The sequence below is a fragment of the Panthera tigris genome, chromosome B4 (genome assembly GCF_018350195.1).
Source record: "Panthera tigris isolate Pti1 chromosome B4, P.tigris_Pti1_mat1.1, whole genome shotgun sequence".
NCBI lineage: Eukaryota > Metazoa > Chordata > Mammalia > Carnivora > Felidae > Panthera > Panthera tigris.
The window spans coordinates 13,630,334-13,647,366 of record NC_056666.1 but is presented as its reverse complement, the minus strand read 5'-3'; the positions used below and the strand labels follow the sequence as shown (position 1 = coordinate 13,647,366).

The 17,033-nt window shown below is 38.1% G+C and overlaps 1 protein-coding gene across 1 annotated transcript in view; it reads right to left on the bottom strand.

Moving 5' to 3' along the window:
• HSPA14 (heat shock protein family A (Hsp70) member 14) overlaps nt 1-17,033 on the bottom strand; it is a 41,641-nt gene that overhangs the window by 4,289 nt on the left and 20,319 nt on the right. Inside the window, exons 10-11 of the mRNA XM_007081245.2 lie at nt 16,555-16,657; nt 398-610 (exon numbers count right to left, since the gene is read on the bottom strand). Coding sequence (XP_007081307.1) covers nt 398-610; nt 16,555-16,657 — 316 coding nt within the window. The remainder of the gene's footprint in view (nt 1-397; nt 611-16,554; nt 16,658-17,033) is intronic.

Sequence of the window (17,033 nt, the reverse complement as noted above, 5' to 3'; positions counted from 1 at the left end):
CTAATAAGCAGAAAAATAATATATGTATCCTTTGATATTTACCATTACAATTATAAAGCCATTCCTATTATAAATGTAATACTTATTCCTGACAACATAGGCAAAGAACACAGAAATGATCCTGAATCCCAACCTACTTCACTTAACAATAAATTGAAACATGTATCCCTCTATCTGTATGTGAAGCTTCTGATTAAAATTACAATGAAGAAATTAACATGCTAGGTAAATGCTAACTTAAAGAACATAAGAAACTCATTAAATGTAAAATTATAAATCTAAATTTAAAATTTTTACCAGTATACAAGGTTTTACTGTAAAAACATGGTATATATAAATAACTATGGCAATAAATTTATATTACTTTTATTGAAAAGTAAAGAAAAGCTAAACATACCTTAACTAAAATATCTTTGGCTGAACATTCTATCTTAAGAGACTCTTCGACTAAAAGGTTTTCTTTGCCAGTAAGAATCCCTGCTTCTATAGCTGCACCTATAGGGATGACTTCATCAGGAGGGACAGAATTCAGAAGCTCAACATTTGGGAAAAGATCCTTAATCAGCTGCTGTAGCCTTGGGATGCGAGAAGACCCTCCACAAAGAACAACCTAGAAAATAAAAATAATTTTTAGGTTTTTACTTTTAGAACAATGGTTGTTTCTCAGAATTAAGTGTTATAGGTTCAGCCATCTTTACCGCATATAATGGTAAATACAAGCCCTATTTTATCATACATTATATTGTGCTTAAAATATATATAAATAAATATTTAATACATTGTTGGTATTTAACAAATTCTTTACTCATAAACCACAAAATTTAAAAAGGAGCAATCTCACCACACATTAGAAGTACAGTACAGCCACATACACGTGGCTCGTGATTAATTTTGGGCATATGAGGCTTAACCATAAATTTCATTTAAACAGGAAATATATTAATACTTTGTATTATTCCAATACTTCTAAAAGAAATGTTTGTGGGGTGCCTGGGTGGTTCAGTCAGTTAAGCGTCCGACTTTGGCCCAGGTCACGATCTCACTGTCTGTGAGTTCGAGCCCCGCGTCGGGCTCTGTGCTGACAGCTTAGAACCTGGAGCCTGCTTTGGATTCTGTGTCTCCCTCTCTCTCTGCCCCTCCCCTGCTCATGCTCTGTCTCTCCCTGTCTCAAAAATAAATAAAAACATTAAAAAAAAAAAAAAAAAAAAAAGAAATGTTTGCATAAATCTTACAGCATTTTTGTGACAATCTGTCTTCACCATGGAAGAATACTAAATTTTCTTGAGGAAAAAGATGTTTTATACAAATACATTTTAAGCCCTTGGTGCCATCTGATTAAATACGTTGTCTCTAAAGAACTTTATATAAAATTGCTCCTTTATGAGCTTGTCCACACATCTAGCACCCCAACTTTTATGGCTGTCATGTGAGGGGATGGGGCTCCAAATCACCCAGCTCTGCCAGTCAGAGGGGCTGGCATTCATGAGTCCCACAGGACTATCCAAAACAAAGAAGCAGTTTTTAAATCAGTAAAGCAGCACCCTGTGCCCAGTGGCTAGATACCTGGGCTCAGCACAGACAGAGCCAGGCAAAAATACCCATTTTCCAATTTCTCCCTGGAAGAGGTTTAACTGCATACTTCCCAGGTGCCACCTGAGAGTTTGGCTTCCAATCAGCCGGTATGGAGGTCCTGACTACGATCCTCCTCTTTGGGACACTTACAGTGGTTGGCACACTGTCAACCACTGAGAGCCGCTAAGAACAGGGATGGCAGCTTAGGCATAAAGGTTTGAGAGGCAACCAGGAACTTAGGCTGGGCTGATGGACAAAGTTCATTTCCTACGTAAGTCCAGTGTACCTAGGTTGGAAGAGATGACGGTTTTATGTAATGCACAGAAACCAACATAGAGAGTCAATATATGTATTCCAAACAAAATAACAAAAGAATTCTATTCAGAAACCTATCTTAATAAAACAAAAGTAAATGATTTTCCCAACAGAGTTAAGAGTAATAAAGATGATCACTAAGGTCAGGAGAGTGATGCATAAATAAAATGAGAATTTTAACAAAAAGACAGAAAATGTTAACAAAATACCAAACAGAAATCACAGAGCTGAAGAATACAATAGCTGAACTGAAAAATTCCATACAGGGGTTCAACAGCAGACTATACCAAATGAAAGAAAGGATTTGTGAACTCAGAGACAGGATAGAGGAATTCATCTAAACAGAGGAGCAAAAAGAAAAAAAAAATGAAAAAGAATTAAGATAGCTTAAGGGACTTACAGGATCAATAGTTAGCACACTAACACACATATTATAGGGGCCCCAGAAGAAAGAAAGAAAAAGGAGCAGAAAGCTTATTAAAAAGGGTGAAAACTTACCTAACCTGGGGAAAGAAAGATCCAGATCCAATAGGCACAAAAATTACCAAATAAGATGAATAAAGAGATCCACAATGAGACACATTATAATGAAAGTGTCAAAAGTTAAAGACAAAGAGAGAATCTTAAAAGCCCCAAGAGAAAAGCAACTTGTTACAAGGGAACTCCCATAAGATGATAAGCAGATATTTCAACAGAAATCTTGGAAACCAGGAGGGATATATTCAAAGTGCTGAAAGAGAAACACCTGTCAGCCAAGAATAATCTACCCAGCAAAGCTGTCCTTCAGAACTGAAGGAGACACAATGTTTTAAACACAAACAAAAGGTGAGGGAGTTTATCACCACCAGATCAGCCTTACAAACTATGTTCAAGGGAGTCCTTCATGCTGAAACAAAAGAATGTTCATTAATAACATGAAAGCATATGAAACTATAAAACCACTGGTAATGGTAAATATATACAGTTGACCTTGAACAATTAGAGAGTCAGGGACACCGATCCCATGCATAGTTGAAAATCCATGTACAACATCCGACTAACCCAAAACTTAACTATTAATTGCCTACTGTTGGCCAGAAGCCTTACCATTAACACAGTCGGTAAACACATGTTTTGTATATGTATTACATACTATATTCTTACAATAAAGTAAGCCTGAGAAAAGAAAATGTTATTAAGAAAATCATGAAGAGGGGCGCCTGGGTGGCTCAGTCAGTTGAGCATCCGACTTCGGCTCAGGTCATGATCTCGCGGTATGTGAGTTCAAGCCCTGCATTGGGCTCTGGGCTGACAGCTTGGAGCCTGGAGCCTGCTTTGGATTCTGTCTCCCTCTCTCTCTGCCCCTCCCCTGCTCATGCTCTGTCTCTCTCTGTCTCAAAAATCAATAGAAACATTAAAAAAATTTTTAAAAAAATCATGAAGAAGAGAAAATACACTTACAGTACTACGCTGTATTTATTGAAAAAAAATCCACCTATGAGTGGATCTGTGCAATTCAAACCTGTGTTGTTCAAGGGCCAACTGTGGTTAAATTCAGAATACTCTAATATTGTAATGGTAAAGGATAAGTCAGTTGTAACTCTAGTATAAAGGTTAAAAAACAAAGACAAAAATAACGGTAACTACAATAATTTGATAATGGACAAGTAATATAAAAACATGTAAACGGTGATGTCGAAAACATAAAATGTGAAGGAGTGCCAAGAATGTAGAGATTTCGCATGTGTTGAAGTTATTATCAGCTTCAAATAGGCTATTATAACTACAAGATGTTTTATGTAAGTCTCATGGTAGCCACAAAACAAAACTTATAATAGATACAACAAAAGATAAAGATATCAAAGCATACCAATAAAACCAAAGTCATCAAATCACAAAGAAAGAATAAAAGGAAGAAAGGAACAAATGAGCTACAAAATAGAAAACAATTAACAAATGGCAATAGTAAGTTTATAGTTATCAAAAATTAAATTATTTTCTGTACACTAACAACAAATTATTGGAAAGAGAAATTAAGAAGACAATCCCATTCACAAAAGCAATAAAAAGAATTAAGTATTTAGGAATAAATTTAACCAAGGAAGTGAATGATCTGTACACTGAAAACTATAAGGATATTGATGAAAGAAATTGAAGAAGACACAAATAAGTTGAAAGATATTCCATGTTTATGGATTGGAAGAATTAATATTATTAAAATATTTGTATTTGTCCATTTGTATTTGTAGTATTTGTCCATACTACACAAAGTGATCTACAGATTCGATGCGATCTCTATCAAAATTTCAATAGCATTTTTCACAGAAATAGAAAAAACAATCCTAGAATTCACATGGAACCACAAAAGACCCAAAACAGCCAAAGCAATCTTGAGAAAGAACAAAGCTGGAGCATCACACTTCCTCATTTCAAAATATATTACAAAGCCACAGTAATCAGAACAGAATGGTATTGGCATAGAAGCAGACACACAGATCAACAGAAAAGAACAGTGAGCCCAGTAAAAAACCTATGCATATATGGTCAATTAATTTTCAACAAAGGAACCAAGAATATACAACAGAGAAAGGACAGTCTCCTTAATAAATGGAATGTGGAAAAGTGGACATCTACATGCAAGAAAATAAAACTGGACCACTATGTTACACCACACACAAAAATTAACTCAAATTGAAGACTGGAATTATGACCTGAAACTATAAAACTCTCAGAAGAAAATATAGGGAGGAAGGTCCTTGAAACTGGTCTTTGCAATGAGATTTTTGGATTTGACAGCTAAAGCCAAGGCAATAAAACCAAAAATAAACAGGTAGGACTATACCAAACTGAAAAGCTCCTGAATAACAAAAGAAACCATCAACAAAATGAAAAGGTAACCCATAAAAAGGGAAGAAATATTTCCAAACCACTTATCTGGAAAAGGGTTAATATGCAAAATATACCAGGAAGTCATAGAGTCAACAGCAAAAAAGCAACTTGATCAAAAAAAATAAATGGGCAAAGGACCTGAAGAGACATTTTTCTGAAGAAGATATACAGGTGGCTAAGAGACACATGAAAAGATGCTCAACATCACGAATCATCAGGCAAATGAAAATCAAAACCACAATGAGGTATCACCTCACACTTGTTATGGTGACTCTCATCAAAAACACAAAAGATAACAAGTACTGCCAAAAATATAGACAAAAGGGAACCCCTGTACACTGCTGGGAATGTAAACTGATAAGAACCACTATGGAAAACAGTTTGCAAATTCCTCAAGAAATAAAAAAATAGAATTACCATATGATGCAGCTATCTTACGAGTATATGTTCAAAGGAAATGAAATCACTACCTCAAAGAGATATTTGTACTCTCACGTTGATTACAGCATTATTCACAATAGCCAAGGTACAGAAATATCCTAAGTGTCTGTTGATGGATGAATGGGTAAAGATGTGGTATATATATAAACACAATGCAATATCATTCAGCTAAAAAAAAAAAAAAAAAAAAAGGAAATCCTGTCATTTGCAACAACATGAGCGAACATGGAAGGCAGTATGTGAGGTGAAATAAGCCAGACAGAGAAAGACAAATACTGCATGGTGTTAACTCGTACGTGGAATCTGAAAAAAAAAAAAAGTCAAACTCATAAAGAAGGCAGAAAAGTGGTTGGAACTGGAGCATGGGGGAAATAGGGAGAGGTTAGTAGAAGGGTACAAAATTTCAGTTGTAAGTGAATAAGGTTTGAGGATCTAATGTATAACATGGTGACTACAGTTGATAATAATCATACTACATAACTGAGATTTGCTAAGAAAGCAAACTTAAGTGTTTTCACCCCTGACTCAAAAAGGTAAAAATATGGTGTGAGATATGTGTTAATTAACTCCACAGTGGGAATCCTTTCACAGTGTATACATCTAACAAATCTCACACTGTTTGCTAGGAATATCTTACGATTGTTTTTTGTCAATCACACCTCAGTAGAGCTGAATAAAATTACTCCTTTATAAATAACTTTAATTTCCTTATTAGTTCATACATTTAACACTTATAACTCCAGAAGCATTCAGAATATTGAATAAATAGGTAGCCCCAAGAAGGGAAATCATCAATAACCACTTCTGACTTCGAAGTCTTTTTAGACAAAAGGATCCACTGATGAAAACCAGGTCTCTTTAACACTAGGTGTGAATTGATGAATAATACCATACTGATCTCCAGGTGAGGGCATGAGGAACATCAGCTGAATGATACCAAGAAAAAAAGAAAAGCAGGGTTGCCTTGGCAAAGTTCCCTAAGACTTCCCTAAAAGTTTGGGAGATAAGTAAACATAAAAGTCTTCTCTAAAATGTTATGATCCCAGATAAACACTATGAGAATAAAAATGTAAAATATGCCCTTTCAAATTTCTCAGTCAATTTCAAAAAGCCTTATTAATAAGCAATTAAGTGATGCTATGCAAAAAAAAAAAAAAAATCAAACTAGAAAATCTTGGCTTTTGGAATTTTCATTTAAAAAAGTAAAAAATATTACCCTATGACCCAGCAATTACACTACTAGGTATTGATTTATCCAAAGGATACAGGAAGGCTGTTTCGAAGGGGCACATGTACTCCAATGTTTATACCACCACTATCAACAATAGCCAGAGTATGGAAAGAGCCCAAATGTCCACTGACCAATGAATGAATAAAGAAGATGTGGTATATATATACAATGGAGTATTACTCTGTGATCGAAAAGAATAGAATCTTGCCATTTGCAACAACATGGAGGGAACTAGAGTGTTTCCTTATGCTAAGGAAAATTAGTCAAAGAAAGACAAATATATGACTTCACTCATATGTGGAATTTAAGATACAAAACAGATGAACATAAGGGAAGGGAAACAAAAACAATATAAAAACAGGGAGGGAGACAAACCCATAAGAGACTCTTAAATACAGAGAAAAAAATGAGGGTGCCTGGAGGGGTTTTGGGTGGGGGGGGCGATGGGCTAAATGGGAAAGGGGCATTAAGGAGGGTGTTATATATAAGTGATAGATCACTAAATTCTATTCCTGAAATCATTATTATACTATATGTTAACTAACTTGGATGTAAATTAATTTAAAAAATAATAAAAACAAAAAAGTAACAAATACAATGTGTTACTATTAATGCTGATGGTAACCAGCAAGTTTTAATTTAAATAAATTCTTTAAATACGTAGTCTGTAGATTTCTTTTGTGACTTAAATTTTAGTACAAAATACATACATTCGGAACGTAAATAACTTCTCTTACCAAAAGCTTTTCAAATATAACTTTCACAGTAATTTCATAAAACTGCTGTTAAGGAAAATCAAACTACCTTAACTACTTGGGTATTAAAAACATGAATTTAAACAACAAAGAAGAAAATAAAAAATATTACAGATTATTCTGAAAATATGAAAACAACAAAATCTGTCAAAGCCTGTGGAATAAAACCAAAGCTATTAAGTAGTAAAACTGTAGTTAACTTTTTTATTAGGGAAAAGAATAAATGAAAAAAATAAATTAGCATTCAGTACAGGAATTTAGGAAAATAATACAAGTGTCCTAAAAGGACTGGAAGAAATAAGGAAAAAATCAGAAATAAATCAATGAGAGAAGAGAAAAACATGACCTGAAAAAATCTAAAGAAGTTTTTCTGGGGATAGTAGTAACAGAAGTTTGAGCAAAACACACACACACACACACACACACACACACACACACACACACACAACAAATTATCTGTCAAATCTAGTAAAGGAAAAACAGAAAAACTCAAAAAGCAAAAAATAAAAAATAGAGAAACTGGCTGGTTTTAATTTCAAAAACTTCTGTATACTCTTAAATTTTAGTATCAAGGGGTGCCTGGGTGGTTCAGTTGGTTAAGCGTCCCACTCTTGGTTTTGACTCAGGTCATGATCTCATGATTTGTGAATTCAAGCCCCACATCAGGCTCTGCACTGACAACTCAGAGCCTGCTTGGGATTCTGACTGTCTGTCTCTCTCTCTTTCTGCTTCTCCCCTGCTCAATGTCTCTGTCAAAAATAAATAAACATTAAAAAAATAAATTTTAGTATCAAAAGATACATAAAAATAAAAAATTATAAGATTATACAAAGTCAGGGACACCTGGGTGGCTCAGTTGGTTGGGCGATCAACTTCGGCTCAGGTCATGATCTCGCAGTTCGTGGGTTCGAGCCCCGTGTCGGGCTCTGTGCTGACAGCTCAGAGCCTGGAGCCTGCTTCCGATTCTGTGTCTCCCCTCTCTCTGCCCCTCCCCTGCTCACGCTCTGTGTCTCTCTGTCTCTCAATAATAAATAAACGTTAAAAAAAAAATAAAAAAAAAAAAGATTATACAAAGTCATATGTTAAAAACTTAAGAAATAAATCATCATGAAATAGGTCTATAAAACATGTAAATTAAAAATTGAAGCATCTGGGTGGCTCAATCAGTTACGCGTCCGGGTTAGGCTCAGGTCATGATCTCGCAGTTTGTGAGCTCGAGCCCCACATAGGGCTCAGTGCTGACAGGCTTGGAACCTGGAGCCTGCTTCAGATTCCCTATCTCCCTCTCTCTGCCCCTCCCCTGCTCGTGATCTGTGTGTCTCTCTCTCAAAAATAAATAAAAATTAAACCCATTTTTCAATCTAGTAGAAAGATGAAAGAAAGACCATGAGGATTACAGGTTTCAAGAAAAATGGTGGGGAACGTATTTCCTTTTGAAGAATGGTATGGTACAGTCAACCTGCTATTCTATGTGGCCGTCAGGCAGCTTAACTGTGGTATATATAGAACTTAAAAGATATTCATATAGTTTATGTGTAGAAAGAATAGACTTTTTTCATACCATCTGTGAGAGAAATCTCAGCACTGGTGCATCAGGTATGATAGATCAAAGGTCATTCTAACTGACATATTCTACATAAACACTACCAATACTCCTGTTCCCTATAAAAGATTCAATTTGCTGGCTCCTAGAGAAATGAATACTTTGGACTACTCACTTTGCAAGGGACCTGACACACTTTCTTGTGTTGAACTTAATTTACAGACATGAAAATGACAACGTAAAATCATATTCCCCACATTATGTGGTTAAAGATTGATTCAATGATTCATTCATTTATTCAGTAGGCTTCATGCCCAGCACAGAGCCCAAGGTGGGGCTTGAACTCATGACCCTGAGATCAAGATCTGAGCTGAGATCAAGAGTCGGATACTTGGGGCGCCTGGATGGCTCAGATGGTTAAGCGTCCAACTCTTGGTTTTGGCTCAGATCATGATTTCATGGTTCCTGAGTTTGAGCCCCACGCTGGGCTCTGCATTAACAGTGCAGGGCCTGCTTGGGATTCTCTTTCTCTCTCTCTCTCTTTAAAAAAAGAGTCAGATGCTTAACTGACTGAGCCATCCAGATGCCTCAAAGATTGATTTTAGAATTCTACATATATCTTTGGAATAGTTATGCTAATTATATATTTAAAAACCACTGTACACAGGTTCTATCCTTGTTTAGAGAAACCTATTTTGTGAGTAGATATTTTTCATGATGAAAATGAAAAAAATTGAAATATTACTTCTGGTTAAAGGATCTAACGTTGAGCTCCATATCAAACATTAACTCAAAATGTAAGATCTGACACTGACATTGTGGAACAGAAGAAAAGGGGTTTCAGGTTCCAAATCTGGAGAAATTTGTTGTGAAAGAAGCAGCATTAATTATTAAATATTTCTATTTGTCAATTTGCTATGTTTTTCAAGCTGGAATTTAAAATGTAACCTTGTATTTTTATACTGAGTTCAGATTGATAATTTCTGGCAGCTGTCTTTTCCTATACCTGACAACGTGACTCACTTTCACTCCTGGCCCCTACAACTGCTTGAGCGTGTAACCTCTCCCACACAGTGCCTCAGGCTATGAATTAAAGGAAAGTAATATTAGCCTCTTTCCTGAAGAACACTGTAGGATTATATTACTTTGGCATAAAAGGGAGCTAAAGTGCTGGAAGTTTTGGCTTAGAAGGTATTATGTTGAGTAAATGAATCAGATGTATTGTGGTATTTTGTCATTCTAAGCAAGCACTTGAGCCAAAAGGATTAAACTTACAGATATTAAAGTGGCAACCTAAAGTCACATTCCTATACACCCGTATTGAGCGTCTCTTGGGAGTATTATTTATTTTTATTTTATTTTTTCATTTTTGAGAGAGAGAGAGAGAGAGAGAGAGACAGAGCATGAACAGGGAGCAGCAGAGGAAGAGGGAGAGAATCTTAAGCAGGCTCCCTATGCAGGGCTTAAACTCACAAACTGTGAGATTATGACCTGAGCTGAAATCAGGGGTCAGACGCTTAACTGACTGAGTCACCCTGGTGCCACTCTCAGGAGTTTTGTTTTAAAAAAAAAATTTTTTTTACATTTATTTATTTTTGAGAAACAGAATGAGACAGTGTGAGCGGGGGAGGGGCAGAGAGAGAAGGAGACACAGAATCTGAGCAGGCTCCAGGCTCTGAGCAAGCACAGAGCCTGATGCAGGGCTCGAACCCACAAACTGTGAGATCATGACCTGAGCCGAAGTCAGACGCTCAACCGACTTGAGCCACCCAAGCGCCTGCTAACTTCACATAAAGTGAAAATAATAAATACATTATCACAGGAAAGTAAGTAATATATTAAAAGAAGAATTCTTCATAATCACGTCTGTCCCAGGAATACAATGACAGATCCACATTAGAAAATTATCAGTAATATATCATATAACTTTTTTTTTTTTTAAACGTTTTATTTATTTTTGAGAGAGAGGGAGAGACAGAGCATGAACAGGGGAGGGTCAGAGAGAGGGAGACACAGAATCTGAAACAGGCTCCAGGCTCTGAGCTGTCAGCACAGAGCCCGACGCGGGGCTTGAACTCACGGACCGTGAGATCATGACCTGAGCCGAAGTCGGCCACTTAACCGACTGAGCCACCCAGGCACCCCATATATCATATAACTTTAAGACAAATGTAAAAGAAGCCATAAGATTGTTTTGCAGGTATCCAAAAATACATTTGTAAGGACTCACCACCTATTAAAACCCTTTTAAAAATAGAAAGAAAAATACTTAATATGAGAAAGAGAATCTATTTCAACCCAATTATCAATAATCACATTTTTTGTTAAAAAGACTAATAATAATATCCCTACTAAAAAGAACAAAAGAAGGACGTTCTGACCAAGGCAACCAAATTAAAAAAAAAAAAAAAAAGTGGGGGGGGGCACCTGGGTGACTCAGCCGGTTGGTTGAGTGCTCTTTGATTTTGGCTCAGGTCATGATCCCAAGGTCATGGGATCAAGCCCCACATTGGGCTCTGCACTGAGTGTGGAACCTGCTTAAGATTCTCTCTCTCTCTCTCTCTCTCTCTCTCTCTCTCCATCTGCCCCTTCCCTGCTTGCACACACTCTCATTCTCTCTCTCAAATTAATAAAAAAGAGTGAGGGATACATATTTGTGAGAGAAAAGTATTACCACTCCTGTACAGCCCTTTCCCAAAACTCTCAGCCTACCCCAGCTACCACCCATTTTCCTGCTGCCCTTATAGCAAAACTTCTCGAGAGTTCTCTGCACTTGACTGTCCGTGATCTTGCCTTCTATTCTATATTAAACTCACTCCAGTAACGTGCTTCTCTCCACAACTCCACTAAAACCACCTGTACCAGTCACTTGCACATTGTCAAGCCCAGTCAGTGGTCAATCCTCCGGCCTCACCTGCTGGACCTCCAGCAGCACAGGACAGTTGATGTTTTGCTCCCTTACCCAGTTTTACTTGTCTCTTGGGTCTCGTGCTTCCTCACTGGCTAGTCCTAAGCCGCTACCATTAGGTCCCTTTTAGGCTTGTAAATGTCCAGAGCCCCTGGACCCTGTCCTGAGGTGTCTTCTCTGTTGGGGCTCTATCTCATAGGTCATTTCATCCAGTCATGGCTCTAAGTGCACACGGACACTGATAAGTATGTCTCCAGCTCAGAACTCTCTCTTAAACTCCAGATTCGTATGTCCAGCCACACTGCACTCTTTACGTTGAAGCCAGAGGCATCCAAACTGTGATGTGATCCTGGTCTCTATCTCCCTTACCACTCGGTTCACTCAGTTCCACCTGCTACCCTCACTGCTGCTCCTCAAACACAAGCTTGCTCTCGCCTTGCTGTTCCCTCTGCTTGTAAAACTGGCAGATATGCACACAACCGGTTTCTCCACTTCATTCAGGTCTCTCGTCAAAAGCCACCTCTTTAGGGGGTCCTGGGTGGCTCAGTCGGTTAAACGTCCAACTTTGGCTCAGGTCATGATCTCACGGCTTGTGAGATGGAGCCCTGTGTCAGGCTCTGTGCTGACAGCTCAGAGCCTGGAGCCTGCTTCAGATTCTGTGTCTCCCTCCCTCTCTCCCCCTTTCCCGTTCGCTCGTGCGTGCTGGCTCTCTCTCTCTCTCTCTCTCTCAAAACTAAATAAACATTAAACATTTTTAAAAAAGTCACCTCCTTAGATGGAGCTCTTATCTGAAAAATCACCCTTTGCCAACAGCTATGCCTTTATCCTGCTTTATTTTTCTTCACAGCAGTTATCCCAACTGGGCACTTTTTTCTTTAAAAAAAAAAACAAACTTTTTTTTTAACCTTTATTCACGTTTGAGAGACAGAGCACAAGTGGAGCAGGGGCAGAGAGAGAGGGAGGTACAGAATCTGAAGCAGACTCCAGGCTCTGAGCTGTCAGTACAAAGCCCGACGCAGGGCTCAAACCCATGAACTGTGAGATCATGACATAAACTGAAGTTAGACACTCAACTGACTGAGCCACCCAGGCGCCCCTGGGCATTATTTTCTTTATATGTTCCTTTACGTATTACCAGAATATCCCTACTAGCATGTTAAGTTCTACTTCAGCAAAGACTTTGTTACATTTACTGCTGTATCTTAAGAGCCTAAAACCTGCTTGCCCAAAATAGGTGTGCTCAATAATTAGTTGGAGATTAATTAGAAAATTGAATTTAAATGTATGCCGAGGAAATTTAGAAGACGCTGTGAAAACAGAAATACCAAGAGTTCATGACATGGCAAAATATAAGATAAATAAGGAAAATCCAATTAAGTATTCTGTTTATAGCAAAAACAAATTAGAAAATAAAAATATAGAAGACCTCTCATACACAATAGCCATAAATTCCACAGCACACATAGTGATAACTTAATGTAAATATTGAGAAATGTACAATTTAAGAAGATCTGAACAGAGGAAGAGATCAACTTCATGGTTAGGAAAACAAAATACCATGAAGTCACACCACCATCCCAAATTATTTTAAAGACTTAATGAAACTAACAAAATCACAGTGGGATTTTACATAAGAAGCTAAAAAATAACTCTAAAGCTCTCTCAAGAAAGTATGAATAAATGGAGTTTTGAAAAATTGCAATATTAATAATGAATGTTTATACCTACTCAGAAAGTAAATTGTTTTTTGGTGAGCAATTTGGTAACGAATACTAAAAGTTTTAAAATTTGGGATTTATTCCTAACTTTTATTCTGCAGGAGTTAAGGATGCTCACAGAGCCACAAAGAGCGCTGTTTATAAAACCAAAGCAACCTACGTAGCCAAAAAAAAAACAATTGGTTTTATATATTAAGGTATGTCAATACCAAAAAATACTATGTAGCTATTAAAGTTGCAGCTGTAGAATGTGGGAGCTTGGTTAAAATGGAAGGATTAACTACATCAAAGTACTCTTCCATAAGCCCACAAAACCGACCACAAAGAAATCGAAGATATAAGTGTATAACGGCAAAATAAATGAGAGCGAGATCTTGAATTTGGGATTTCAACAAGTTCTGGAAGCTGGAAAAAAGAGGTAACTGTCTTAGACTAGATGAAGTTTGAGAAAACCAGAGAAAGCAAGACGGTTTGACTCTCAGAATCCCTAAGTGGCTCGGGACTTGGGAACAGCGAGTACCACGGAAAGTGAGGGGGAAGCACAGGTGTGAAAGCAGGAGGACCCGTAGGGAGGACACACACGCAGTGAGTCCCCAAGCCCCTCCCCTAAGCCAGAAGGGGGCCACCGGCACCTCCTCCCACACTCAGAGAAGGGGCCCTGGACCAGGTATGGGTCCGGCCGGGCAGGAGGGGACACTGAAACAGGGTCAGTAAGGGGAAGTGTCCACAGTAAAGGACAGGCCAGAAACCAGGCACGTCCTGCTCAAGCAAGAGATCAGAAGAGTGCTCTGACAGAAACAAATTCTGCTGGGAAGAGACCTGCAGACAGGAGGATGAGAAAGGCGATGGGCGCAAAGAGGAGTGAAGAAAGAGCTCAGGTCACAGAGGCAGACTGCCTGAGCTCCAGCCCCGGTTTCACGGTGGCTCCACCACTTACGTGCTTAACCTCTTGGGAAACCATGGTTTCCTCATCTGAACACAGAGACGATGATGCCTACCTCATGGTGCTGCTGTGAGCATTCACTGTTTTAAGGCATGTAAAAGTCCAGTCAATCCCTCCTCCCTCTCCATAGGAGGATTTTCCCTCCACACCCACTGCCACTGCCCTGACGCTGCAGCCCTCTCCGCAGCTGGGGTACGTGTCCCGGCCCCGCTGTCAGGCCTGGCCATGTGTCTAGCTGTGGCCAACGGAATGGGAGTCCACTGAAGCGCACTGTATCTGAGCAGAAGCTTTTTAAAAGCCGTGCGTGTTCTCGCAAGCTCTCTCCTTTCCCCTCTGCCATGAGAAATGCCCGTCCCAGATAGCCGCTCCTTCAGCCCGGGGTCACGGAATGAGAAGCCCGTTTTAGAAAACAGCTGTAGCAACAGACCTACAGTCACCTTTAGCTGCCCACCTGCAGCTGGGGGTTGTTTGTTACTGTAAGGTCAACAAACTAGAGACAACTCCGTTTTGAAGTTCTCGAAACTTATATTTTAGAAATATCTGGTGAGTGAATCTTTAACAGCATTCTTTATCCAAGCAATGTATTTGATCTGAATTCAGGCATTTGAGAACTGTACCATTGTGATATCGTGATATCTAAATGTCAGGGCTCTATGACCAGTTAATGAAGGGAGAGAACTTAGGTTAACCGATCACTTATTATGGTACACACGATATTTCACTTAACCCTCACAACAACCCTAAAGAAGACTGTAGTATATTACTACATAATACTGTATATTACGGTTAATATTCTGATTATGTAAAGCATTTGTATAAATACATTTTTTAAAAACTGCAAAGATTTAAATAAATACGCAAAGAAAATGAAGTATTTAGGCAGAAGGAAGCACAAAATTAAACATTTAAGAGAAAATCCTCTGGTATCAATAAAATATTCAGACTATCTTTCTTCAACAATTCTTTCTTTAAATGGTAAGACTCAGAGTCAGGGAGGGAAAATGCCTGTCTTTAGGTACTGCTGATAATGAGTATTAGTTAATGCAACTTTTTCTTTTTAAATTTAAATCCAAGTTAGTTACATATGAGGCAACTCTGTTAGAAAGTAACTGAAGGTAAAGGTAGTCTTACACTATTTATACTCTTCAACCCAATAATTTTACATTGGGAATCCACCCCAAATATGGTAAAAGCCGATGTTCAAAGGTGGGCATCACTTTTGGGTGATGAGGGGGAGACCCAACCTAGTGTCCACAATAGATCAATGAAATAATCTATGGTGCCTTTCCCTTCCTAGCATATTAAGAATCTATTTAAAATTGTGTTATGAATATTCTACAGTAATATGGGGAAAGGAATTGGTTATAATATTATATAAAGAAAATAAAATTCAAAATCGTACAGATTGGATTAGTTAGAAATGTTCCAAAATACAACAGTGGTTGCCTTTTGGTATTTCCTGCATTTTCTTTTATGAGTATTTTTTTAAAGGAGTAGAAACAATCTTGGGGGAAAAGGAAATATTAACAATTTGAATACTTTTGAAAGTCTCAAAATGCTTTCTTATGCGAGCAGAGAAAAGCGGTCTGGTGTACTGTTAACAGCAAACTTGGGAACTATGCGGTGTAAAATCCTGGTTCAACCGCTAACTACGTGATTGTCCAGAAGTTACTCGTCATTCTGTACCTCGGTGCGTTCACTGAAAAAATGGGGATAAATACAAGCACCTGCCTCATAGTGTTGTTGGTGAGGATTCAATGAGTTAACCCATGTAAAATACTTAGAAACAGTGCTTGGCACATAGAAAACATGCAAACACCTGTCAGCTTTTGCTTACATATTAAAAAATATTCTGCAGGGGTGCCTGGTGACTCGGTCAGTTAAGTATCTGACTTCAGCTTGGGTCATGATCTCACAGTTCGTAGGGTCAAGCCCACATCCGGCTCTCTGCTCTCAGCATTGAGCCTGCTTCGGATCCTCTGTGTCCCTCGCTATCTGCCCCAACCCCGCTCTCAAAAATAAATAAACATTGAAAAAAATATATACATATTGGAAAGGAACTATTCTTTTTTTGCTAGGAAACTGGTAAATATTTACCACTGGAGCCAATAATAAAAAATTCCGTTTTCCTTGCTCATTAACACAAGCTCAGAAAATATTTAAATTAACAAAAATATTATCTTAGTACCAAGGGGCCATTTCCTAAATCCCAAGTCTGAAACTACTCCTAAAATAAATAAGAAAAATATAAAAGTATTACCTTATTGATATCATCTGCTGTAAATCCACTTTGTTCTAAGAGTTCTCTGATTGCTTCTATACATTTATTAAAAAGTGGAGAACAGAGAAGTTCAAATCTTGCTCTGTAAACATACACACACACACACACACAGAGGAAAAAGCAAGGAGAAAGGCTTAATACAATGAAACAAGTTTTCTTGTGAAGGGTAATGCCAAAGCCTAATGTGATGTTTTAAGAACAAGTTTGTAGGGGCACTTGGGTGGCTCAGTCGGCTGAGCCTCTGACTCTTGATTTCGGCTCAGGTCATGATCTCACGGTTTGTGGGTTCGAGCTCTACATCAGCGCAGAGCCTGCTTGGGATTCTCTCTCTCCCTCTCTCTGCCTCTCCCCACCCCCTCGCACCCATACATTCTCTCCCTCGCTCAAAATAAATAAATAAACTTAAAAAAAAAAAAGAACAGGTTTGTGAACAGAACAAGATATTTAACACCTAGCAG